General features: G+C 38.8%; 1 protein-coding gene and 1 pseudogene across 1 annotated transcript; one reads left to right on the top strand and one right to left on the bottom strand.

Moving 5' to 3' along the window:
* Positions 1 to 20929, top strand: LOC122068838 (annotated as a pseudogene).
* On the bottom strand, positions 4236 to 4739 carry LOC122068829 (40S ribosomal protein S28-like). The gene has a single exon (XM_042632748.1). It carries the CDS (start codon positions 4616 to 4618, stop codon positions 4421 to 4423), a length of 198 nt encoding a protein of 65 aa, XP_042488682.1. The 5' UTR covers positions 4619 to 4739; the 3' UTR covers positions 4236 to 4420.
* Positions 20930 to 26069: the final 5140 nt, after the last annotated feature.

The following is a 26069-nucleotide window of genomic DNA, read 5'->3' as shown; positions in this document are numbered from 1 at the left end:
TCTGTTCGAAACTGAATTTTTCTCTCCTTCGTTGTTGCTTGAATGTTAATCTTAGTTGAATTGAAAATGTTCAGAAGAGTCCTCTCTGGAAAAAAGAAAACCGAATCTGTTCCTATGTATCTCAATGTCTACGACCTCACACTAATCAATGGCTATGCTTACTGGTTCGGCCTCGGCGTCTACCACTCCGCTGTTCAAGGTCAGCAATTTCTCCATTTTAACTTCTTTCACTTCTGGATCCGACTGTGTTTTTTGTGTACTTGAATCCAGATCTAGTGGGTTTAAATTTCAATTTTGATTTTGTGTGTTTAGTTAATGGGGTGGGATACGCATGTGGAGCCTATGATTTTCCAACTACGGGGATCTTCGAAGGAGAACCGAAGCAATGCCCTAGATTCAATTTCAGGAAATCGATACTGATTGGGAGACAGATTTAGGTCCCAAAGAGGTTCGAGCATTGATGGAGAAGCTAGCAAAGGAATATAGAGGAAACACTTACAATCTCATAACCAAGAACTATAATCACTTCTGCAACAACGCTTGCCTCAGATTGACTCGGAGACCAATTCCTCGTTGGATCAATCGACTTTCCAGAATTGGTAAAGAAAAGAAAAAAAAAATCCAACCTTGATTTCACAAACCCATTATTTTATTCAAAACTTATTTGGGTTTTTGAGAATTGTTAAAAGTCTTGGGTGGGGTCCACCCACATATCCATTGTGGGGGTGCGACCCACCCACTTAGCGCCTAAATTGGCTGCTTAAGGGGGTGTTTGGTTCAGTAAATCTTTAGGATGACATTCTTTAGAATGATAATACTTAATTTTTGGAGTTGTTTGGTTCCACTAGGATGACCCTCATAAGTGAGCATCCTACTTCCCATGAATGACCATATTACAAAGGATATGTTCCAAATCTGAGTTCACCTCAACACTTAAACTCAGATTTGAGCAACCTTTTTACCACCTAGTATAAAAGGAGAAAGCGGAAAGACGTTCTCTACAGAAGCCAATATCTCAACCCGCGAGAAACATGCACTAGCCTTAAGGCAACCAAACGATTTTTTAGAAAGAAACATAATTCAGAAGAATGACTATCAAAAGTTGACATTCATATCCGATACATACACCATATGATTTACCGAACCAAACACCCCCTAAGGGAATGTGAGAAGAGAGTGAGAGAGAGATTCTCTCAACCGTCCCACCCTATTCTCTAGCTTATTGGAGTCCAATTGGGACTCTATAAGTTAGGATGATAAGTAATGGGATGGTTACGTTAGGGGACGACGACTGCTCTCTCTAAGGCTCCCTCTTTTTGAATCTTCTCTCTCTTGAGATTTGTTCTTGTATCTCATTCCTGAAACCTCCATCAAGGGTTCACAGTTTGGAACGTGAAAACGCAGTGGTGAAGGAGATTTTGAAGGGAACGCAAAGAGAGCACCTCCTGTGTTGCTTCTACTGTCAAGCTGGGTCTTCAAATTGGTATGTGAAACTCCCTAAAGTTTAACATTGGTATCAGAGCACCATTTTGTTTTGGGTCGCCGGTAGTGGCTGACATAAAGGTGTTTTGGTTGTTTGGTTTGGTTAGGGTTTGGAACCCTAACTGTGGATAACTAATGGGTAAGCATATGGGTGTTTCTTTTTCTTTTTCCCATTTGGCTTTTGGGATGTGAAATTGCCGCCCACGGGGCCGTCGGTATCGTCCACGGCAAACTAAAGGAGGGGCTACGCCGTTGCCAATTGTATGTCCATGCAATTTTTTTTTTTTAAAGGAGAAACTAAACCTATTAAACGTAACAGATTGTTGTTTTTTTTCTATTTTTTGTGAGCCTGTATGGGCCAGTCCATTAGGCTAAATCCATGGGCCTCACCTAAGACCCATTGGACACAAGCTGGACCAAATTACCTGACCCGAAATCCGACCAAGGAGATTCAACCCGAAATCTAACCCGACCCAAGGCCAATCTGAACAGGTTTGGTTTAATTTGGTCTGGTCCGGTTTTGATTTATGTAATCCAACCTAGACTGGCCTGACTTGTTTTTTGGACCGGACTGATTCAATTCGATCCAATTTTGATTTTGGTCCGGCTCGAAATGTTTTGGTTCGGTCTGGCCTGGGCTGGACTTATTAAAGTCTGTTTAAATAAAAATGTTCGTGGAGTGAATTACACTTGAGACCTTCAACATGGATTGCATACTATCATACCATTACACCAAATCATTATGTTTGGTAACAGAATCACATTTTTTTTATTTGTATCAATTGTAATGGTCATTGAGTTTTAATTAAAACTTTAATAGACTAATAAGCTTATGGGTCTATGCTATTAAACGGCTTTTATACCTATGCTGTTAATGGGCTTGTGGGTTGTAGGTATCATGGACCTCTGTTGGGATCGCGATATGGCGCGTAGCGCATGTACACACGCTAGGGTTCGACCCTAATGAGACAGTATCCCCTGGTCATCAAATGTCAAGGGGGATACACGTTATGGGTAAAAGGGAGTCATCACCTAGAAAGGGTCTAGGACCCATAAATGTCTCCCCCAATCAAGGGAGAGAGACTAATGACTCTGATGGATAAAGCTGGTTTGCACCAAGATTCTGGACAAGTGTCAAGTAACAGACTAGGAAGGTGTTAGGCACCTAGTCTGCTTAGGGCCGGTCTCTTTTTGTTTGACCAAAATTTGTTTGTACCCTACTAACTAGTCCTAAATCTAGGTCACTGAAAACCCTAAACTAAGTATCTAAGTATGGCATGTGAAAACCCTAAGCCAAGTGTCTAAATTATGCTCGCTAGGTTATGATGCAAATAATGAAATGATTATGCTAATCAAAAATTAAAAACCCTAAATGATTTAATTAATGTATTATGAGTCTTAGATTAAGCTAATTAAATAATTCTAGACCTAGGATTAGTTGAGCAATTTGTGAAACCCTAAATTGAATTAACTCGATTAATTGAGCCTAACCTAGATGGATGATTAATGAATTTATGAAATACTAAATTGAATTAATTAAAATGATTAAGCATAATCCCTAATAATTTGTGAAGTGAATTATTGCAATCATAATTAATCTATTAATCTAATAGGTAAAAAGATTTTTAAAGAAAGACAAAAACTTGAATTGAATGGTGAAAGCTACCTAAATCTAACTATTTCAGATGAAAGTTTTGGAAAACCTAATCAATCTAATAATTTAAACAATTAAAACCGAATTTTAAGAGTCAATTAAATGCATTATGAACCTTAATTAATCTAATGAGTTAAGACTTCATTTAATTAAATATTAAAATAATTATTTAATTAACTACCTCAATTTTAAGTAAATAGAATTTAACTATTATGTTAAATATACAATGGTTGTAAATGTCCCATGTGGTGATATGAGTGAGAAGTGGACAAAATATGAATACTAGGTAGGTAACCTACATGCATGAGAAAAATGAATTGATTTAAAAAAAAAAAAAAAGAATCATCAAGTATCAAAAACATGTTAATAAACACGAAGCATGACAAACATGACATTGACTAACCTATCTAAATCTAATGATTATCAATATGACAAGATATCCGAATCTAAATTATATACACAATTAATTCTAAAGGGACTCACTATTTGAGATAAAAAGAAATGGACCGAAACGGGTTCATTTTATCAACCCGAAAACCCAAGAAACGCACCTAATGCTACGAGCCGGTTTGTGGGGGCCAGCCATGCCCTTGTTAACATACGCCCTAGACTATATCCCATATATTATTAAGAGGGAAATAAAATGAAAATCATTTGATTTTAAAATTTAAAATTAGGGGAATCCCAACCCTAAATTTTAGGACCAGATACATTACAGACCTGAAATCAAACCAAAATGGATAAAAGAAAAATAAAGAACAAAAGGAGGGGAAGATTCCACATAGAAAACATAAATGAAATAACAGGTTGTGGGTATTACAAATATGGACTATCTAATCAGCAAATTAAAGAAATAACAAAAAACAAGAAAATAAAATAGGAAGAAGAAGAGAAGACGATGGGCTGGAGATGGATTTTGGCAAAGGGAAGAAGATGGGAGCTGTAGTGGTTCAGACTTCGGTTATGGAGAAAGGTAAGTGGGAAGAAGTAAGAGATGATTTCAGTTATGGAGAAAAAAGGGGGAGGATGAGTTCGGACCAGGTGAAAATGAAGGTGAGAATAGTTTTTTTTTTTTTTTTGGAGCAAAAAAAAATAGGAATTCCTCAAAAAAGTCACTTAAAAACTCTGACTGGAGTGACCCAGCCTCATTAGAAGTTCAATACCGATGCTCCAGAGATTCGATTTCCAAGAGTTTCCATAATCACAAAAATCCAACTAAACCCTAGCAAGAGCTGAGAAAATATGAAGAAATAAATCAAAACCTTAATAGTGAAGAACCAACACTCAACGCAACCTCCGTGCTTCTCTTTCAGACTCAAGCAGGGTGAGAGTATCTTCCTCCCTGACAAGTCCCTTCACATTCCTCATAATAAGACGGTTCTGGTCATCCAGAAACTTGACCCTCACCTGGGTCACCTGACCCCTGGACCCTGTTCGACCTATCACCTTCACCACGACTGCAAGCTTCACTTGAGAATCCATCCTGACTGAGCGAGACTACAAGGGTTTCAGCGAAGGCCGTGAAGCGCGGCAGGCAGCAAGAAGGCAAAGGCGAGCACTAGCGGCGATCCGTGGCTCTAGAGGGAGGAGATGGCGCAAGGGTTTACAGCAGGGACTATAAGAGGAAGGGAAAAGGAAGAAGAAGAAGGGGAAAGGAGGTTCAATGGCTGCTAGTTAGCAGTTACAGCAGCAAGGAAAAAGAAGAGAAGAAGAAGAATGAGGGAAGGAGAAGAGGTGAGTTGCAGGTTTGGTTAAGGAAAAAGAAAGGAAGGAGAAGGGGGTGGAGAGGGTTCGGCCATGGTAAAAGAGAAAAGAAGAAGAAGAAGAATGAGAAAGGAGGTTCAATGGCTGCTGGTTATTAGTTGCAGCAGCAGGGAAGAAGAAGAGAAAAAGAAAAAGAAGAAGAAGGTTCGGTGGGACTGATTGGTAGTTACAGCAGCAGGGAAACAAAAGAGAAAAAGAAGAATGAGAGAAGGAGACGAGGTGAGTTACAGGTTCGGTTAAGGAAAAATAAAGGAAGGAGAAGAAGAGGAGGGAGGCGGCTGATTTTCTGCTACAAGGAAAAGAAGAAAGAAAGGAAGAAGAGATGGGGGAAGAGATTAGGGCTTGAGATCCTAATCTAAGGGTTTATGTCTAAAGAACAAAAATAAATAAAAAATAGATCAAATCAAACCTACTTATTAAGTGAGTATATTAAGCCACAAATGAAACCGATTAATTGAATAAAGATATAACAATAAAAGAAAGCAAAACAAATTAAAATGAAAAATAAAATGAATTAGCAAAAACAATGGATTGCACCCAATGACCCAAATCAAACTATATTGAACCCAATTAAAGCAAGATAAACCCAATTGAACTAGAATCAACTAATTCACGTTTAATAAATCATACTAAACCAAATTAAAGCTAATTAAACCTAATTAATCTAAATGAACCAATTAAACCTAAATACACCTAATTGAATCAGAATAAACCAATTTATATCTAATAAATCACATTAAACCGAATTGAAACTAATTAAACCTAATCTATTAAATCAGATAAACTAGTTTTAAATTACAATTGGGAGAAGAAAAATACCTTAAACCCGGCTTTAATCAAGAAACAAGGGGAGATAACCCTTGTGCTTCAAGCCCCAAATCGAACCGAACCGGACTAGATCTCCCGGCTTAAGGAATGATTAATATGTTAAACTTTTAGACTTGGAGAATATTTGATTTTAGAGGGAAGAAGTTAGCCAAAACCTTGATGGGGCCATCCTCTCAAATTCTCAATTTTTTTCTCCTCCCCTTTTGGAAGAGAGGAAGGGCTATACTTATAGCCTTGGAATTTGAGACAATTCTCTCTTATTTCTGATGTAGGACTAAAAAATTAGAGAGAATTATCCAAAAAGGCTTGCTTTTGGACAAAGGGGTTTGGCACCATGTGGCACTCCTTGGTTGCTCAGAATGGAATCTGATACCGAACTTTGGAGTCAACTTTTGGGGGTCATATCTTTCAAACCGTTAGCCAGAATTCGATGTGTAATATATAGTTAGAAAGATCAGTCCAAACACTATCCAATGATGTGAGACACGATTGTGGTCTCGATCGAGGACCTTTACAAAAATATGTATAAATTAGGGACCCGGATCATATAATGAAAGAGAGAATCGGGCGTCGATTCGCATAGTTCTCACATCAAAGTGCAATGTCCGACTTAAGGGGACAAACAACAATAATCCACAATATCAAATTCTAATTTTTGAAAACATTTTCGCTTGAAAGTTTATAGAAAAAAAATGGTCATTTTCTACTCTAAGCTCAAAATTCTCCAAGTCTAAAATGTCCAACATGTAATTCTTCTTGTGTCATCATCGTCGGGGGGTGACAAAATTAGGTGTCTACAGATTGCCCCTCTTTGACCGAGACGTGTGTAACGGTCGAAAGGCAAAGAAAAGAACACACCATTTTGTCACCAGGAGCAATGTACTGCCGACATCCAGCTCAAGGATGGTGGAGGTGCAAATGCAAATGCAAAATGAGCGATAAGACCAAAGGTAGGAAATGTCGATTGATAACACATGCGAAATCAAGTAGCGTGTGGGTGCTACTATGATTGAAAACCTACCGCATTTGGTCAATACAGAGGTAATGCCCAAACTGTGTGATTCCAAAAATTTGAGTTTCTAGTCGCATGGCTGTCAACCTAAGAATTACAGCAACAAGGTAATGATTATCAATCTTAGCAGTCATGTATGAATATGAACCTTAGGATTCTCTATGGTTTGGTTCCGTTAGTCCATATTGGCAGTCGTGCAAGACTATGGACCTTGGGATTCTCTGCAGGTTATTGGTGCGGATAGTCTATATTGGCAGTCGTACAAGACTATGAACCTTGGGATTCTCTACAGCGGTGATCATCCTCGCACAGCAGTGCTCAGCTGGGATCAACGACGGTGCTTGGTTGTGATCCTAAGGATTCTCAAAAAGTTGGTGTGGGTAGTCCTCGCGTAGCGGTGCTCAGCTATGATCCTAAGGATTCTCAACAAATTGGTGCGGATAGTCCACCTGGCAGTCGTGCACGACTATGAACCTTGGGATTCTCTGTAGGGGATGATCATCCTCACACAAAGGTGCTCAGCTGGGATCAACAACGGTGCTTGGTTGTGATCCTGAGGATTCTCACGAAATTTATGCCAATGATGTGTTTGGTTGTGCACCTACATTGGAATTAGCAAAGGAAAACTTGGGAGATTCTGGATCTCAAATACCTGAATAAGGACATAAAGCTTAGCAAAGTTAGCAACAAACAACTGTATTGAATTTAAGAGATCGCAATGGTGTTCAAGATGCCATCACATGCCGAATCGACTAGAGGTCTAGATCCGAAAGCCAAGGGGCTTGGAAAGAGCACCATCATACGAAGGTTAGTGGTTAGTAAAAGCACACAAAGCCCATATGTTCATGAAGGAGAATGTTGTTAGTGGATTGATCATCATAAAGGCAAAGTCTTTTCATTGAAAGGAAAAAAATGGCGCCACGACTGCTACAAGTTTTGAAAAGCAGAAAGGTGGGGAACGACTCCTTAGTAAACGTTGCCCAGACCAAAAGATCTTCAATTTAACAACCTTAACCTAGGCGAGCCAAATGGTTCCACGAGGCTGCAATGGAATTCACCAGACCTTCTATTAAAGCCTCTATGATAGGCGTGGTACCCACATCCCCTAGAGCACCCTGAGGTAAACCGAATTGATGCATGAAGCGAGCTGGTATGTAGAAGGAGGTATGGGATATACCTAACAACCTGACATAGTCACAGCCAGAAATGTGTAAAACAGGGTTCCGAACTGACCACCAATGGACTTCCCACCTGATGCTTCGCTATATGAGGTTTGCCAGTCGCTCAGGCCAATTTGTTGCATCGTGGTAGTTAAAGGTCTGAATTCGCTTGAAATACTGAAATTGTTCGAAATGAGCTGTAACCAAAGGTTGGACCAATTGAAGGCACTCGACTAACCATACCTGGAGGAGGGCGAAGCACCCATTAAAGTCACTGGTGCAAAAATTTCGACTACCTGTCATAATATCAAGTCCTCTCAAAGTCTCTGCCAAAAACGTAGGGATAATGTTGCAACCTTGTCTCAGCTACTGGATGACGTTGATGATAATGGGTAAGCCCCCACACTTGGGGGAATGCAACAGATAACGAGCGATCATGCAGAAAAGGAAAGCATTCCTTCAATGCACCCTAAAGCTTTCAGTATTTGATCGAAGTGGGGCAAACTCCTGGATAACAACATAAAGATTGATTTGATCACTTTCCATGAATCACCTCGCCTCTTTAGCACTCCAACCAAAAAATTCTCGAATTTCTATCGATCTAATGGGTTGCAGTGTTGGGCGAAATACATCTCCCCGATGATTGTAAACAAGACAATATCGAAATTCTTCCAAAGTAGGGTAAATTTTCACAGTTCCGAATCAAAAAACATGAAGTTCTCGGATCCAAAAACGAGATGCCTCATGTATCAAAGCACGACATGGACTGATGCGTTGGAGCTGAAAGAGTGCATAAAGGTGCACTTCTGCAAGGACTCCAGGGTCGTCGTCCCTCATTTCTACCATCCATCGGCGGAAAGCAACATCCATGATAATAATGGGAGCAACAAAACACAACTCGAATTTCCTGGGTACATCATAAAATGTAAGTTAAGGAAAGGACCAACTTACAGGAAAATATCATATGACATATCCACCAAAAGTATACTGATTTTTTTTCTATTTGCAAAAGCTAAGTACCCTTTGAGCCAATTTAGAAAATGTAAGATTGGTCTCTCAGATGACCGTGATCATGTCTGGGCCCAAAACCTAAGCTAAAACAAATGTTAAGACACACATACCGAAGGAAACTAACCCAATGGTTCTGCCATGGGTAGAGTGAGGATACTACTTTGGATAGTGACCTCACAAGAGGGATCACACTGACTAAAGAAAAAGTTAAGCTAAAAGAGGGGCTATTGAAAACTCTTGGGAACCGTCGAATAGGAGAACATTAGATGGAGTCTTCGAGCCAGATCAAGACAATTATTTGCAAGGATGACAAGTTCACGAGAGAAATCCCATCAATTAAAATAGTTATTTTGAAAAAAGGACTAAAGATGAAAACTCTTAGGAATCTACCGAATTTGAGAGACGGTGGAAAGAGTTCTTAGTCGGACTCGATCACCTCCTGATGATAAGAGTAGCGAGAACCCATTTGTCTGAGGGGGAAAGGGATAGCTAAAAATGAAAAATTAGGTCCAACCCGCTATGAGGTGTGGCAGAAATTGACTAAGCTCAATTTTGACTTTCAAGCTGCTTACGTATCCTAAAAATTTAGGAATCAGGTCGAGCGTAGTTCATGCCTCAAAGGTAGTTTTCCTTCATTGCATTCCCTTTTTTTTTTTTTTTGAATGCGAAGGCTAAACATAATACTTTTTCAGTTGATCTAAGTTGGTCAGGTACTGCAGTTCTTGACCATCAAGATCTACAAGGCGTATTGCCATCCCCGAGATGATTTCCTTCACCGCAAAAGGGCCACTCCAGTTTGGCCTAAACTTGCCCCTTAGGTCATGAATGGCTCTCTGCTCCTTTAAAACCAAATCTCCAACTTCCAAGGAACGTGGGTGGACTTTTTTGTTGAAAGCCCTTGCAACTCGCAATTGATACTTCTTCATGTTGTCCATTGCCTTCATCCTTTTTTCATCAATGAGGTTCAACTCCTCGTACCTCGACTTGAGCCAATCCGCTTCTGGAATCTGACTCTCCATGAGGATTCTAAGAAAGGGGACCTCTAGCTCAATCGGGAGGACTGCTTTCATCCCATATACTAAAGAGTACAGAGTTGCCCCAATTGGAGTTCTAATAGAAGTCCAATAAGCCTATAAGGCATAAGGTAATTGGTCAGCCCAATCATTGTTCCTATCAGCCATCTTTTGGAGTATGACCTTTATGTTTTTGTTTACCGCTTCAACCGCTCCATTGGTTTGAGGGCGATAAGGAGAAGACTATGCCTTCCAATCCTAAATTGGTCACACAACTCCTGTGCCTTGCCCCTAAAATGTTGACCTTGGTCAGAAATCACCTCATGGGGCATCCCATGTCGGCAAATGATATGTTCTTGCAAAAATTTGGCTACCTTTGTCGCTGTGAGTTTTGAGTATGACTAAGCCTCTACCCATTTGGTGAAGTAATCAATAGCTACCAACACAAACTCGTGCCCGTTCAAAGCTTTGGGGTTAATTTTTTCGATCACATCGATACCCCAAGTGGAAAAAGGCCACGGAGAACTTAATATGTGCAATTCTGTTGGGGGCACATGGATGAGGTTGGCAAAAATCTGACATTTATAGCATTTCTTCACAAATTCTGTGCAATCGACTTCTAGTGTATTCCAAAAATACCATAAGCGGAGAATTTTCTTAGCCAACATACGGGCATTCATGTGAGGGCCACAGATTCCCTGATGTACTTGCTCCAAGATTGTCTGTGCTTGATCTTCATCCACGCACACCAGTTGTACACCATCAAAAGATCGCTTGTATAAAATATCTTTGTGTAATATGAATTGGGTGGCATAACGCCTCAAGAACCTTTTATCTCCTTGGGTAGCATCTGCAGGGTACTTCTCCTCTCTGATAAAATCCACAATATGGGAAAACTAAGGCCTACCATCTACTGTCAGGGCATTGACGAAGCCTTGATGTGAAGGATGATCTCTCCGATCTATAATGAAAGGTTGTATTTGCTCACCCGGACAAAAATCAACCATCGATGCAAGAGTAGCCAAAGCATCGGCAAACCTTTTATTGTCCCTCTGGAAATAGTCAAAACTAATTTCTATGAACTGCTTCATTAGAGACTACACACCCTTGGTATGGTATTTAACTTTTCCTCCTTTGTTTTCCACTTACCTTGGACTTGGCATATGACAATCGACGAATCTCTGTATACTTTCAATCTTTTGACCCCAATAGAGATGGCTGATTTCAATCCCATGAGGCAAGCTTCATACTCGGCCATGTTGTTGGTGCACTCAAAGTCCAACCTATATGCTATGGGCATGTTCAACCCTTTAGGAGTTATAAGTAGAACTCCGGCTCCGCAACCTTTGTGATTGGCGTCTCCATCAAAGAACATTTGCCAAATGCCAACCTCATTTTCAACCTCAACAGAAACTATATCTTCATCTGGAAATATGTCATTCAAAGGCCTTGTATCAACAAATGGATGTGCAGATAGGTGTTCAGCGATGACACTACCCTTGATGGACTTCTGGGTGACATAAACAATGTCGAACTCCACTAAGAGCAATAACCAACGTGTTAATCTGCCCGTCAATGTAGGTTTCTCAAAAAGATACTTGATGGGATCCATTCTGGATACCAAAAAGACTGAATAGGTCAACATGTAATGTCTCAACCTCCTTGTTGCCCAAACCAAAGCTGCACAAGTCTTCTCCAGGGTTGTGTACCTTGTCTCATAGTCTATGAACTTCTTACTAAGGTAATAAATTGCTTGCTCTGTATACCCATCTAGACCATGCTGAGCCACCATCGATCCTATGGAGGTTTCTAATACAGAGAGATACAACAACAATGGCCTTCCTGGAGTAAGGGGAATAAGGATTGGTGGGTTTACCAGGTAGCTCTTGATGCGATCAAAATCCAATTGGCATTGAGGATTCCACCTCTTAGGTTGATCCTTTTTCAGTAATTTGAAGATCGGTTCACATATGGCTGTCAGTTGAGAAATGAACCGACTAATATATTGGATCCTTACTAAAAACCCTCGAATTTCCTTCTCCGTTTGAGGAGGTGACATTTCTGTTATCGCTTTGATTTTGGATGGGTCAATCTCAATGCCTCTCTCACTTACCATGAACCCCAAAAGCATACCACCTGTCACCCCAAATACACATTTTTGTGGGTTCAGTCTCAGTTTGAACTCCTTGATCCTCTCAAAGAAAACCCTCAAAGCCTTAAAGTGCCCTTCTCGATTAATCGATTTGACAATCATGTCATCTACATACACCTCCACTTCTTTGTGTATCAAATCATGCAAGATAGTGGTGGCGGCCCTTTGGTAGGTAGCATCGGCATTCTTCAAACCAAAAGGCATCACCCTGTATCTATAAGTGCCCCAATCCGTAGTGAAAGAAGTCTTGTCTTTATCTTTGGGATTCATTTGGAACTGATTGTAACCAGAAAACCCATCCATGAATGATAGAAGCGCATGCCCCGCAGTATTATCCACTAAAAGATCGATGTGAGGTAAGGGAAAATTATCTTTGGGACTCGCCCTATTAATGTCCCTATAATCCACACATACCCCGATCCGACCATCCTTCTTTGGTACGACTACAACATTTGCCAACCATTCAGTATACCTCGTCACCTCAATGAACCCTACACTGAGTTGCTTGGAAATCTCCTCTTTTACCATTAAAGCCCAATCCGGACGCATGCGCCGAATCTTTTGTTGAAATGGCTTTGCATCAGAGGAAAGAGGGAGATCATGTTGAACTATGCTGGCATCAATACCGGGCATATCGGCGTACGACCAAGCAAACACCTCCTCAAATTCTTTTAAGAGCTCGATTAATTGGGTTATCTCTTGCTTATCAAGGGACATGCCAAGTCTAACCTCCCGGGGATCATGTTCTAACCCCAAATTTATTAGCCTAAAGTCCTCACGGATAGGTTTGGCCTTCTTTTCCTTTAAAGCTTTTAATGATTTGAGAAATTCAGGTGATGGGTCATCGCAACATTCATCATCAAGAGATGGAGGGGATAGGGAAGAGGAAGAAGCAATATACTCGGAAGAATTCAATTCACTAATAACTTCTCAAGAAGGGATGGAGAAAAGAAGAGAAGAAGAAGAAGAAGAAGAAGAAGAAGAAGAAGAATGAGAAAGGAGGTTCAATGGCTGTTGGTTATTAGCTACAGCAGCAGGGAAGAAGAAGAAGAAGAGTTGCAGGTTCGGTTAAGGAAAAATAAATGAAGGAGAAGAAGAGGAGGGAGGCAGCTGATTTTATGCTACAGGGAAAAGAAGAAAGAAAGGAAGAGGAGATGGGGGAAGAGATTAGGGCTTGATATCCTAATCTAAGGGTTTATGTCTAAAGAACAAAAATAAATCAAAAATAGATCAAATCAAACCTACAGTATATTAAGCCACAAATGAAACCGATTAATTGAATAAAGATATAACAATAAAAGAAAGCAAAACAAATTAAAATGAAAAATAAAACGAATTAGCAAAAACAATGGATTGGACCCAATGACCCAAATCAAACTATATTGAACCCAATTAAAGCAAGATAAACCCAATTGAACCGAAATCAACTAATTCACGTTTAATAAACCATACTAAACCAAATTAAACCTAATTAAACCTAATTAATCTAAATGAACCAATTAAACCTAAATACACCTAATTGAATCGGAATAGACTAATTTATATCTAATAAATCACATAAAACCGAATTAAAACTAATTAAACCTAATCTATTAAATCAGATAAACTAGTTTTAAATTGCAATTGGGAGAAGAAAAATATCTTAAACCCGGCTTTAATCAAGAAACAAGGGGAGATAACCCTTGTGCTTCAAGCCCCAAATCGAACCGAACCGGACTAGATCTCCCGGCTCAAGGAATGATTATTATGTTAAACTTTTAGACTTGAAGAATATTTGATTTTAGAGGGAAGAAGTTAGCCAAAACCTTGATGGGGCCATCCTCTCTCCCAAATTCTCAATTTTTTTCTCCTCTCCTTTTGGAAGAGAGGAAGGGCTATACTTATAGCTTTGGGACTTGAGACAATTCTCTCTTATTTCTGATGTGGGACTAAAAAACTAGAGAGAATTATCCAAAAAGGCTTGCTTTTGAACAAAGGGATTTGGGCGCCATGTGGCACTCCTTGGTTGCTCGGAATGGAATCTGATACCGAACTTTGGAGTCAACTTTCGGGGGTCATATCTTTCAAACCATTAGCCAGAATTCAACGTGTAATATATCGTTAGAAAGCTCAGTCCGAGCACTATCCAATGATGTGAGACACGATTATGGTCTCGACCAAGGACCTTTACAAAAATATGCATAAAGTAGGGACCCGGATCATATAATGAAAGAGAGAATCGAGCATCGATTCGCATAGTTCTCACATCAAAGTGTAATGTCCGACTAGAGGGGACAAACAACAATAATCCACAACATCAAATTCTAATTTTTGAAAATATTTTCTCTTGAAAGTTTATAGGAAAAAAAATGATCATTTTCTACTCTAAGCTCAAAATTCTCCAAGTCTAAAATGTCCAACATGTAATTTTTCTTGTGTCATCATCGCTGGGGGTGGCAAAATTAGGTGTCTACATGGGCTTATACTATGTATGGGCTTTATTGTTTTAATAAAAATTTATATGGGCTTTACATCTTAGTGATTTCTTTTGTGTTGGTCTCACTTCATTAATGCATTTATACATGAGCTCATACCATTGATGGGGTCTATTTTTACGTATCATATTATTTATGTATGTATATATAAATGTGAATGTATCTTTGGTACCGTGTGATGGTGTGGTTATGTATGTGCGCAGTGGTGCCTATGTGTATGTCTCTCAATGGTGCGCTTCCTAGTAGATTGTAGTAGGTTTTTTATAATGATGTAATATTTAAGGACATGTTATATTATATTTTTGGAAGCCTTGTAATGGGGGTTACGGACCCACTATGAGACATACAGTAGAGTTATCATGACACGCCACCAGAAGTACCAAAAGGGTTCTTTTGAGGGACCCCGCGCACCCTTATGTATGGCGCATTTTATGTGTTTGGAGATGCCCATTCCTCTATTGAACATTGCCAGTAACCCTTAGAATTAATTATCCCTGATACATGTTAAGTGGGGTTTGACATTGAGTTATACGAGATGATTGGTCCCACATTATGCATTAGGAAAAATTAACTCTGATAGGGTTCCAAGTAGCAATGTACAAAGTACTTAGAAATATACTCATTATGTTTTCTTTACAATATGAATGTAGAAATGGCATCAAAGAATGTGATTGCTGACTTTAACAGAGGCGACAAACTTAAAGGCCATGAAAACTATGACCAGTGGCAACGAAAAATTCAGTATCTGCTTAATGAGCAAGACTGCTTTGAATATCTAACCACAGAAATAAAAGAACCACCTTGCCCTCCCTTAAGCGAAGAGACCACCCAGACCCGCAAAGACCAGGATGCCTATGCTACCTGGGTAAAAAAGGACCGAAGTACATGCTACATCATGCTCAGTGCCATGCATGGTGACATTATAAGGGACTATGAGAAGTTCCCTATAGCTAAGTCCATGTGGGATGAGCTTAAGCATGCATTCGGAGGTATATCCACTACCAGACTTAGAGGTATGATCCTCAAGTTTGAGATGTACAGAATGAACCCAAAGCATAAGATGCATGAACACATTAGAGCTATGAAAGAATGATCCGCAAACTTAAGGATACGGGACATGAGCTCTCTAATGAGTAGCAGATTCAGGCACTGATTCGGACACTCCCTGATTTATGGGCACAAGTGAAACTTATCCTTGCCCATATTGAGACTATCAAGACACTGACTGATCTTGCCCAACACCTTGAGCTGGTGGTAGAGCGCTTAGAGGAGACATGGATCATAGCTCTTGTCGCCCAAGGGGGCAAACGCAAGAGCAACAAGCCCAAACATCATGGGCAAGGAAAGGGGAATCAAGGAGGTGATCAAAATCAGGCACTTAAGGCGGGTGGGGTCAAACGCAAGAGGGGCAAGCGTGGGAATAAGGACATATCCAAGAAGAGATGCTATAATTGCCAAGGACTTGGACACTTTGCTCATAATTGCACTGAGCCAAAGAAAGTATAGTCCATATCTTTTCCTCCTTGTACTTGTGTTAGTACACATGTTTTGGTTGCCCTAATGCAGTCAGATTGGATTGTTGATACAAGAGCAACCAGAAACATCACACGGGAAAGAGGTGGCTACATAAATTACCGCAAAGTGGCCCTGAGAGCGCAAAGTATATTAATGGGAAATGGCACCAACATTGATGTTCTAAGAGTTGGAATGGTTCTACTCCGCTTGCAGACAGGCCGCCTTCTTCTTCTCTATAATGTTCTTTATGCTTCGGACATAATGTATAATCTCATTTCTATTACAGCACTTTTAGAGTTTGGATACTCTTTTGTTTTTTCCTTCGATTCTTTAGATTTGATGTTTAAAGATGTCCTTTGGGGGCACTATACTCTTGACAATGGTTTTATTAAACTAGATTTAATTAATGTAAATTCTAGATCTTTTTCTTTATTTGTAGGTAACAGTAATTTAGATTTTGTGACTTGGCATGCTAGACTAGGTCATATAGGGCAGGACAAGATGTCACGTTTAGCTAGAGCAGGACTTTTAGGCTCACTCGCTAAAGTTGACCTGCCTATATGCAAACCCTGTCTGGCAGGGAAGGCTCATCGTAAGCCTTTTGAAAAGGTTGCCAGATCAGCTCAACCCTTAGAGCTAGTACATTCGGACATCTGTGGACCCATAGATGTCAAAGCAAGACATGGGGCCTCCTATTTTCTCACTTTTATAGATGACTATTCGTGATTTAGTTATGTTTATTCGATAGCTCACCGTCATGAAGCGTTAGATTGTTTCAAATACTTTGTGACTGAGATTGAGAATCAATTAAGCAGGAATCTAAAGATTTTGCGAACTGACCATGGACACAAATATTTATCTGATCAATTTAAAGAATTGTGTGAGGAAAAAGGAATAGTGAGACAGTTGACCTACACTCCACAACAAATTGGTGTAGTGGAGAGAAGGAATAGGACTCTATTGGACATGGTTAGATCTATGATGGCACAAGCCAACCTCCCAATTAGTTTCTGGGGGGATGCATTTGAGACTACTGCCTACATTCTTAATAAAGTACCTTCTCAGTTTGTTCCATCCACCCCCTATGAGCTTTGAAAAGGCACTAAGCCTACTGTAGGGCACTTACGACCATGGGGTTATACAGGGTATATTCACTCCTCGTCCCATAAGTATGGGAAGTTAGAACCCAGAGCTAAGAAGTGCATCTTTGTGAGGTATTCTAATATCTCAAAGGGGTGCGTTATGTATGGTGAACATCCTGGTGGAGGTTTGACTGAAATTGAATCACGTGATGTTGATTTTCTAGAATCGGATTATCCTAGCCTATCTGATGCGCATAGAGATCTTGACCTCTATAAATTAGAGGAACTTCATAGTGTATCTCATCATCTTGGCGAGGGTGGGGTTATATCTCATCCTGTAATCACCAGAGATAATTAGAATGTCATAGATGGTAATGCATCTGCTGACTGCGAGCCTAATGGGAGTGCACCAAGTGGGAGCACACCTACACACTATGAACCTAGTGGGAGCACACCCACAGATAATCAAGAACATCTCATGCACAGAAGCACATGATGACACATTTCCCGTCATTGATTCGAGATTGAAGGGGAAACTGCTCTTGTGTGTATCCCAGGTGATGAGAGAGAGCTAACTTCTTTGCAAGAGGCACTCTCATCAATAGCTAAGGATGATTGGTTGGCTACTATAAAGGATGAGTTGAGTTCAATGAAAAAGAACCAAGTCTAGGAATTAGTTGATCTTCTACCCAACTGCAAGACCATCAGGAACAAATGGGTTCTCAAGATCAAGCGTAAGGTGGATGGATCAACTAGCAAGTATAAGGCACGCCTTGTGACGAAAGGCTACACCCCAAAGAGAGGGTGTGGACTATGATGAAACATTATTCCCAGTGGTGAGGATATCATCCATTCACCTTATTTTGTCTATTGTTGCAATGTTAGATCTAGAACTCTTTCAAATGGATGTTAAGACTGTATTTCTTGATTGAGAACTGGACAAAGAGATCTATATGGATCAACCAGTGGGATTTAAGGCCAAGGGGCATGAGTGCAAAGTATACTTCCTTAAGTGTTCTTTGTATAGCCTCAATCAAGCGTCCAGACAGTGGTACTTCAAATTTCACCACATTGTAATTTCGACTGGCTTTGAGGTGATTGAAGAAGACCATTGCGTGTATATAAGACGGTCCAATGAGGGATTTATAGTTCTTTCTTTATATGTCGATGGCATTCTCTTAGCTAGGAATAACATTAACATGATTGCCTCCACTAAAGAATGGCTATCCTCCACATTTGAGATGAAGGATATAGGTGAAGCCAACTTTGTGTTGGGCATCAAGATTATGAGGGATCGATCAAGGAATTTTCTTGGATTGTCTCAGTAGACTTACTCGGAGAAAATTCTTGAATGATTTCACATGCAAAATTCAAAGCCTATGACACTCCAATGGATAGAACGTGCACATTGAGCCTGAACAAATGTCCTAGAATGAAGAAGAGAAAAAACAAATGTCAAGAGTACCCTATGCTGCTGCAGTAGGTAGTCTTATGTACGCGATAATGTGCATGCATTCAGACATATGCTATGCAATAGGGATGGTCAGCCGTTACCAGAGTAACACAGGGCCAATTCATTGGCAGGCAGTCAAAAGAATTTTTTCATACCTTCGTGGGACTACAGATCTCATGCTCACCTATAGTAGTTCAGACTTGAGATTAAGAGGATACAGTGATATTGATTGGGGCAACGACCACGACGAGTGAAAGTCTATCTCATGCTATACATTTGTCCTTGGAGGTGGTGGTGTGACTTGGAGCAGCAAAAAGCAGACCTGTATTGCTTTGTCCATGATGGAGGCTAAGTACGTTGCATGCTCAACAGCTGTTCAAGAGGCAGTATGGCTTAGGAGATTCTTGAGGAGTCTCAGCCTATGTTTCACATGCTGATGATGTGGTAATGTTACATACTGATAGTACAGTAGCTTTGGCATTTTCCAAGGATGCTAAGTTCTATGGAAGAGCCAAGCACATTGAGATCCATTACTACTATGTTCTTGATATGGTTGTAAAGGGAGAAATTGTCTTAAAACACATCTCCACATCTAATATGGTAGCTGACCCATTGACTAAACCTATTCCAAGGGATGTGTTCTTTTCACATGTTAGGAATCTGGGTCTTAGACATGGATGATGTATCTTTCTTTTGTAAGATAATTTTATTGACATATTGTAGTCACTTTTAAGGAGTGTGCATTTGAGGCATGTGTTTGTAATAAGTGATATGTGTATTTCTATTTGAATAGTTGTCACCAGGCTTGAATCGACCCACTCACACGGGTGATTCACATTGGCGCTTGTGAGTAGCAAGCAAGATGAATCTATGGTTTTTTAAAACTTTAGGGTGCTTTAATAAGAGAAGCCTTAGTCAGCACTAAGATGAGACCTTACTGGTCGAACATGGAATCATCACAATTCTATGTAGCCTAAGTTAAAGCCGAATGTGAATCTTTTAGACAGTTGGATGCAAGAGCAACTTGTGCTAAAAGAATCAGATTAGGCGCTCTGAAAAGCGACTGAACCAAGATTTGTATGGTGTTTTATATTTTTAGTGACATGCCCATGCCAGTGGGAGTTGCCCCATAACATGCATTAGTTGCATGTGCTGATGCCGATCGATGATGCGAGTGACCAAATGGATCCCTGCTTCATCACTGTGTGAGTCATCAACCAGTACCCTTTATCTTAGACTATGTCATTAAGAAGACACCCAATGTTGCTACTTTAGCTTGTTCCTTAGGATCAAGGATGATGTGGTCTCACAAGGCAAGACTGGGAAAGTAGTTGGGGATAATCTAAATGGTATGAAGGCTATGGGAAAACTTTTCTTTATATACCTTATTGTGTTGTGATTCATTATCCGGGCAACTTCTCAATTTTCGGTTAGACAAAGTCATGAGTACTTTGCATAAAATTGATTCACACTGCTTATCAAAAGGGATCGAGAGTGTGGAATCTGGTATAGTTGAACTGTTTTTGGGTATTATGAGATTATTCCAAGTGATGTGCTATATTGGTGAGATGGAGATTTGATATAGCACTCATGCCCTAGATATATCTCTTAGGTCGCACATTCCACTTCTACATAAAAGGTTTTGGTAGCTAGGAGAGATCCGCCACTTACTGTGTGTGTGAGATGTTAAAAGTCATGGGTGGGTTCCACCCACATATCCGTTGTGGGGTTGGGACCCACCCACTTAGTGCCTAAGTTGGCTGCTTAAGGGAACGTGAGAAGAGAGTGAGAGAGAGATTCTCTCAACCATCCCATCCTATTCTCTGGCTTATTGGAGTCCAATTGGGACTCTATAAGTTAAGATGATAAGTAATAGGATGGTTACGTTAGGGGACGACGACTGCTCTCTCCAAGGCTCCCTCTTTTTTAATCTTCCCTCTCTTGAGGTTTGTTCTTGTATCCCATTCCTGGAACCTCCATCAAGGGTTCGCAGTTTGGAACGTGAAAACGCAATGGTGAAGGAGACTTTGACGAAAATGCTACTTCTACTATCAAGCCGGGTCTTCAAATTGGTATGTGAAACTCCCTAAAGTTTAATAGGAATGAAATTGTAGGTTTATTATGCAATTGTGTTCTTCCGATGAGTTTGAATATGATGAAGGTTCAGTGTCACAGAGTGGAAGATAGGATTTTTGAAGTAGAGAAGAACAAGTTGAGAAGCCATTCAAGTAGGTTCGTCTCGTCCTCCTCTTCTTTGAATTCGGATACATCGAGTTCTGTAAGCAAAAGTGTAGACTCAGACGCCATTTTCTTCCATCTTCTCGTGTGATTCTTACTTCTTCAGCTTAGGTTTTCATTTCTACCTGTTCATTTTTCTCTCCCCTTTTCCCCTTGGCTTTTTTTTTTTTTCAAATGTTACCCTATCCTATTGAGGGCCAATGGCCAGCCTACTGGCATTAGTTGGAGGGCCAAGAGCCACCACCTACTCCCACAGACACACCATCGAATATGACAAGGTTTGAGCCCATAACCTCCTCCCCTTGAAAAGCAAGAAAAGAGAGTAAAAAGAAACAAACCCCCCTCTTTTGTGGTTTCTTCTGCTTCGTAACAAGAACATTTCACTGTAAATTTTTCCTCTTTGAAACAACTTAGCGCTTTCAATCTTCTTTATGTTCGTTCATTATTGGATTAAATCACAAGCATTTGCACTTGTCATGCAGAGTTTTTTTTTCGTCTACTTAATACCGTTCGTGTGTATTGGCATCTTTCATGATTTGCCAATCAATGCACGAAAAGAATGTCCTATCATTCACATACAAGAGACCCATATGATCAAAGAGGAGAGATTGTGATTGTTTTGAAATATCATTTACAATGAGATTGGTGAGCTTTTAATATTAAGTAGGAATTTGAGTTCTCTGTTTGCGATTTAATAAAAAGAAAGCAAAGAGTTATCTATTAAGGAGTGAAGCTCTTTTCATCTTCTTGGAATTATTTTTCAGAGTAAAAAACAAAAAATAGGGATGCTTTCAATTCATTAAGCATTCAGTACATCACAATCACAGCATACTTAGGTATCTCATGAGTTGGTATGTTAGGCAAGCTATATATATATAAAAGTAGATCCTTCCAAAACCAAGGATTCATAAGATCCTAGATGTCTTTATACTTTCATGTGGACTACATTCACACCATTAAAATTGAGCGTTGAGACTGCATTGTTATTACTAATCCAAGCTACCACAATTTGGAATCTAATTCCAAAAAGATATGGAATCCACGTTCCATTGTCAGGCATCCCAATCCTCCCAAGATTCCTCTATCTTCTGCTTCTTGGTTTCTTATACCTGGATTTGGAAGGCCTACTACCACAAGACGAGAGCAAACATCCTTACCTAACATTGAATACCTCTACCTAATTGCTTGTTATGGTTAAAGTTTCTAGAGAGAGAGAGAGAGAGAGAGAGAGAGAGAGAGAGAGAGAGAGAGAAAAGTTGAATTAATCCAAAATAACATATGGAAGGCATGTAGAAAACTTTGGTTCATTATTGAGTGGGGGAATCTCTATGGAAGGCATGTAGTGAGGGAATTAAAGATAAACTGAACCTTCTATACAGAAGATCTACTTTAACCAGTTTTAAGGCCCTCTTTTATTAGCATCAGTTGGTTTATCTAAACATTAGTGGTTAATTATTTATCCTTTGACAAATGCATGTAAGTTTGTGTAATGTTGAAGCACCATTGATAGGTTTACCTAAGTGTGTCAACTAGTATGGTATCTGATATTCAATATGATTTCGGTATGTTACAGTATACCTAGAGTAGATACCAAAACGATAACTTATCGAGATTTCAATACCGATATTGCATCAGTTCAATAAGGTTGTATGGTTTCTTATCTATCATGAATACAATTTTGATACGGTTTCTACTAGATTTCCCCCCCCCCTTTTTTTTATCATGTTACGTATATTTAGTCTATAATTCGGTATTTGGTAAGGTGTCAACTGGCACGATCTTGGTATTCAGTATGGTTCCGCACCACTACACAGGCAAAAAGAGCCATTTGCCATTGCTCCAAGCAATGACCCCTTTTTTAAACTATATTAAACCAATATGATGGGGTTAAATCTGATCACTCATGTGTGAAGGCGAAGGTGAAGGTGAAGATAATATAATTACTCCATAATCCGAATGTGCATTAATCCATCGACTTTGATAAAGGTTTATTCCTTATAATTTCCAAATTAATCATTTAAACTTCTTTAACATACTAAACATAATGGATAACTTGCAAACCTAGACGTTATCTTCCCTAGGCCGTCTAGTTGGTGTTGGACAGATAATAAATGGGCTGGGCTCGATCATGGGCCAGCCCAAACCCTCCAAAAAATTAAAAAATAAAAACCCCTCCTATTTCCTATCCCATCAAATTCAAAAAGTAACAATGATGATTTTATTATCAAGAGAATCATCCAGATATGGGACAAAAATAACACTATCAATGCAGGGGGATTGGAACGGTCCAATTACAAATAAGTTGGTTTTGGGCTTGGAGCCATCTCTCCTCCCTCTTTTACAAATTTTGATTTTCTTCATTGAGTGAGCTTACCTATTGCTGTCTATTTGGGATTCTTAAGCCCTATGGGATTGTGTTTGTTCAATACCTTCAATGACAAATGTACTTGTCAATAAAAGTATGACTTGATTATATTTTTTCATTTTCATAAAATTTAAGCTTTCTTAGTTGAACATTGATCCATTAAAATTCCCTATTTGATTTACTGCCATTGTATTCATTAGGGAAATTTCGAGTAGTTATATTTTTCGCACTTGAGAGGCAATTGTTGTTACATTTATATTTTATGTAATCGTGGTTATCCAATGGTTGGTATAGGATTTTTATTGTGTTATATATATATATATACTACTACTACTATTAAAAGGTATGTATTCCCTGTCTTTAGTATACTTTTTCAAAAAGACAAAAAGAACCATCAACCTCTACGTAAAAAACTTTCCAATGGACTAAAAATCCCCTCAAAATGGAAGAAAAAAAAATAATAAGAAAATGGAGTAGAAAGGGGAAACTAATTATTATTAAGTATTAAAAGAGGAGAGAAAATTCTTAATAATTAGGAATCGTGGGCACAAAAAGGGGAAGGTGGAGGTAATTGGGGATTTTATTTTAAATAAATACCTAACAATTAGGAATTAAATCTTGGGCACATAATAACACACAAAAGGTGGAGATTAAAAAAAAAAATCTCTAATAATTAGGAATCAAATTGTGAGAGTATCATTTGGAGATGGAGAAATAATAGGGAGGTTTAAAAGGAAATAAATAAATCTCTTAATGCCTTCTTTTAGTGAAGATTACTATCTTAAATTAAGGAGTGTAATGGGTCCCATCACCATGCCCATGTCCATGTGACTTGTATCTTATTCCATTAACCCTTTTTTTACGGTTATGAAAAGGTACAAATATTCAATTTTAATTTGTCCCTTAATTTGTTATTATTATAACCATAAACCAATTTCATCTATTTCTATCTCTTTTTGTTTTCCTTAATTGTAATTACCGAAAATTTTCAAATACTAAATGCAGAAGAGAGAATCTTAAAAGGAGAAAACGAAAGGTTTTGCAAATGCCAGAGCTCTCTCCCTTCCTTGCAAGTTGCAGCCCTTGGCTATATATATGATTATATGAAAGAGAAGAATACAGATTCACTAACACAATGCTTATCCGTTTCAAATACTTCACATTAGAAAGAATCTCCATGCAAGGTCATACTTTACTCCTTACCTATCTATTTTTTTTTTTGAATCTCTTTTGTATTTTTATTTTCTATGTAATTCAATTTTTTACTTTTCAGTGCCTTATTGTGATTTGCAATTCTTCTCGCGCTTCGACCCTTTGATGATCATAAATAACTACGTTGCTCGATGGGTACACGAGTTAAATCTTTTTTAAGTCTAAATTATGATTTGCAAAATCTCGGGTTCTCCATGATTTTGAGCCATCGACCTTTTGATTCAAGAGTTGCTATTTCTAACCTTCCTTGGTATAATTATCTTCTAATCTTATCTAATGGAAGCTTTGACAGTCTTAGACATCTGGTTGATTGGGCCCCATTTTTATTTTAAATGGAAAATTGTTATGTGATGATATGAAATTTGGTTTCTCAGAAAATGCCCATGATGTAGAAACACAAGCTCTCGGATAGGGAGTATGGAGTAATGTCGTTGGGAAGAGAGTGTAAATGGAGAAGGAGAGTGAGGCACAGGAAAAGGGGCCCGGTGGCAAGGAGAGATGATAAGTAAGGAAGGGAAGAGGACTGAGATAATAAACAAGGTTTCTTACTCTTTTTTTTTTTTTTAATAAAGTGAAACAAGACCAAATCCATTCCAAACACTTTAAGGGAAATTCCTAAGTCCATTTCATGGATGATATACTCAAATACTATTTTACACATAATCTATTAAAAAACTAAATATAATGAGCGAAAAGAACTTAACTGATCATTAAACCCCAAAATATGGAAAAATCTTTGGTGGTACGTTCATTAAAATAAACAAAAGCCATAGTAAGATAAAAATAGACAAAATATGCAAATGGAGAGTCAGGTGATGCTAAATACAATAAAGTACAAAAAATATGAAGTTATGTGGAATTCCTTAAATGGGTAATCAACCTTTATTTTCTAATAATTTGCCCAATTATTTCATATATAAACTTATGCTTATTCTTTAATACAATACTGGGCAAATGACAATAGTGTCTGTAATGCTCTCCACATCCAAGATACGTTTGAGAATATCGCTGAAATATTAATAGGCATATTACTATAGCAATAGTAAGGAACGGTGTCTTTGATGATGAACATAGCAGGGGTTGATGTTCAGGGATTGATTGGGAAACGGTAAATGTATCATTATAGCCTACCTTACTCATATGAAATCCAAAGCAGCATCCAATATCATCTATATCTCAGTAAAAAAAAAAAAAGTTATCTCAAGTAAGAGACTACGCCGTATTTTTACTAGTATATATATATATATATATATAATGGGTCTAGAAGTTCATTCGATTAATACCTCCAGTGAAAAATGTACTTGTCAATAAAGAGTATGATATGATTAATTTTATGCGATTCCCAGAAAATTTATGCCTCGATAAATTTTGCAAACCTACCTTGTTTACGCATACCAAGAAAATCTTACCTTTTCTTGAAATATTGAATTTATGTGAAATAGACCATTCTCATTGTCTATAAGTTAGGAAGAACCGAAGAAGGTTCCTACACACTCTGGTCGGAATCAATCTTACATGCCTTATCATGTGGATAGTTAATGAAGCTATTTTGACCATTGGATATAGAGGTTATCATTTGGGTCAGCCACATGGTAAATTTCATAGCTTAATTTAATCAAATATCCCTCGTGTATTGGTATGCACCCTATGTTCA

This window comes from Macadamia integrifolia, unplaced genomic scaffold (genome assembly GCF_013358625.1).
Source record: "Macadamia integrifolia cultivar HAES 741 unplaced genomic scaffold, SCU_Mint_v3 scaffold46, whole genome shotgun sequence".
NCBI lineage: Eukaryota > Viridiplantae > Streptophyta > Magnoliopsida > Proteales > Proteaceae > Macadamia > Macadamia integrifolia.
This window is presented reverse-complemented; position numbering and strand designations above follow the sequence as displayed.

Excerpts from the sequence above, each read along its gene's own strand:
- LOC122068829 (XM_042632748.1), bottom strand. The coding sequence starts at position 4,618 with ATGGATTCTCAAGTGAAGCTTGCAGTCGTGGTGAAGGTGATAGGTCGA.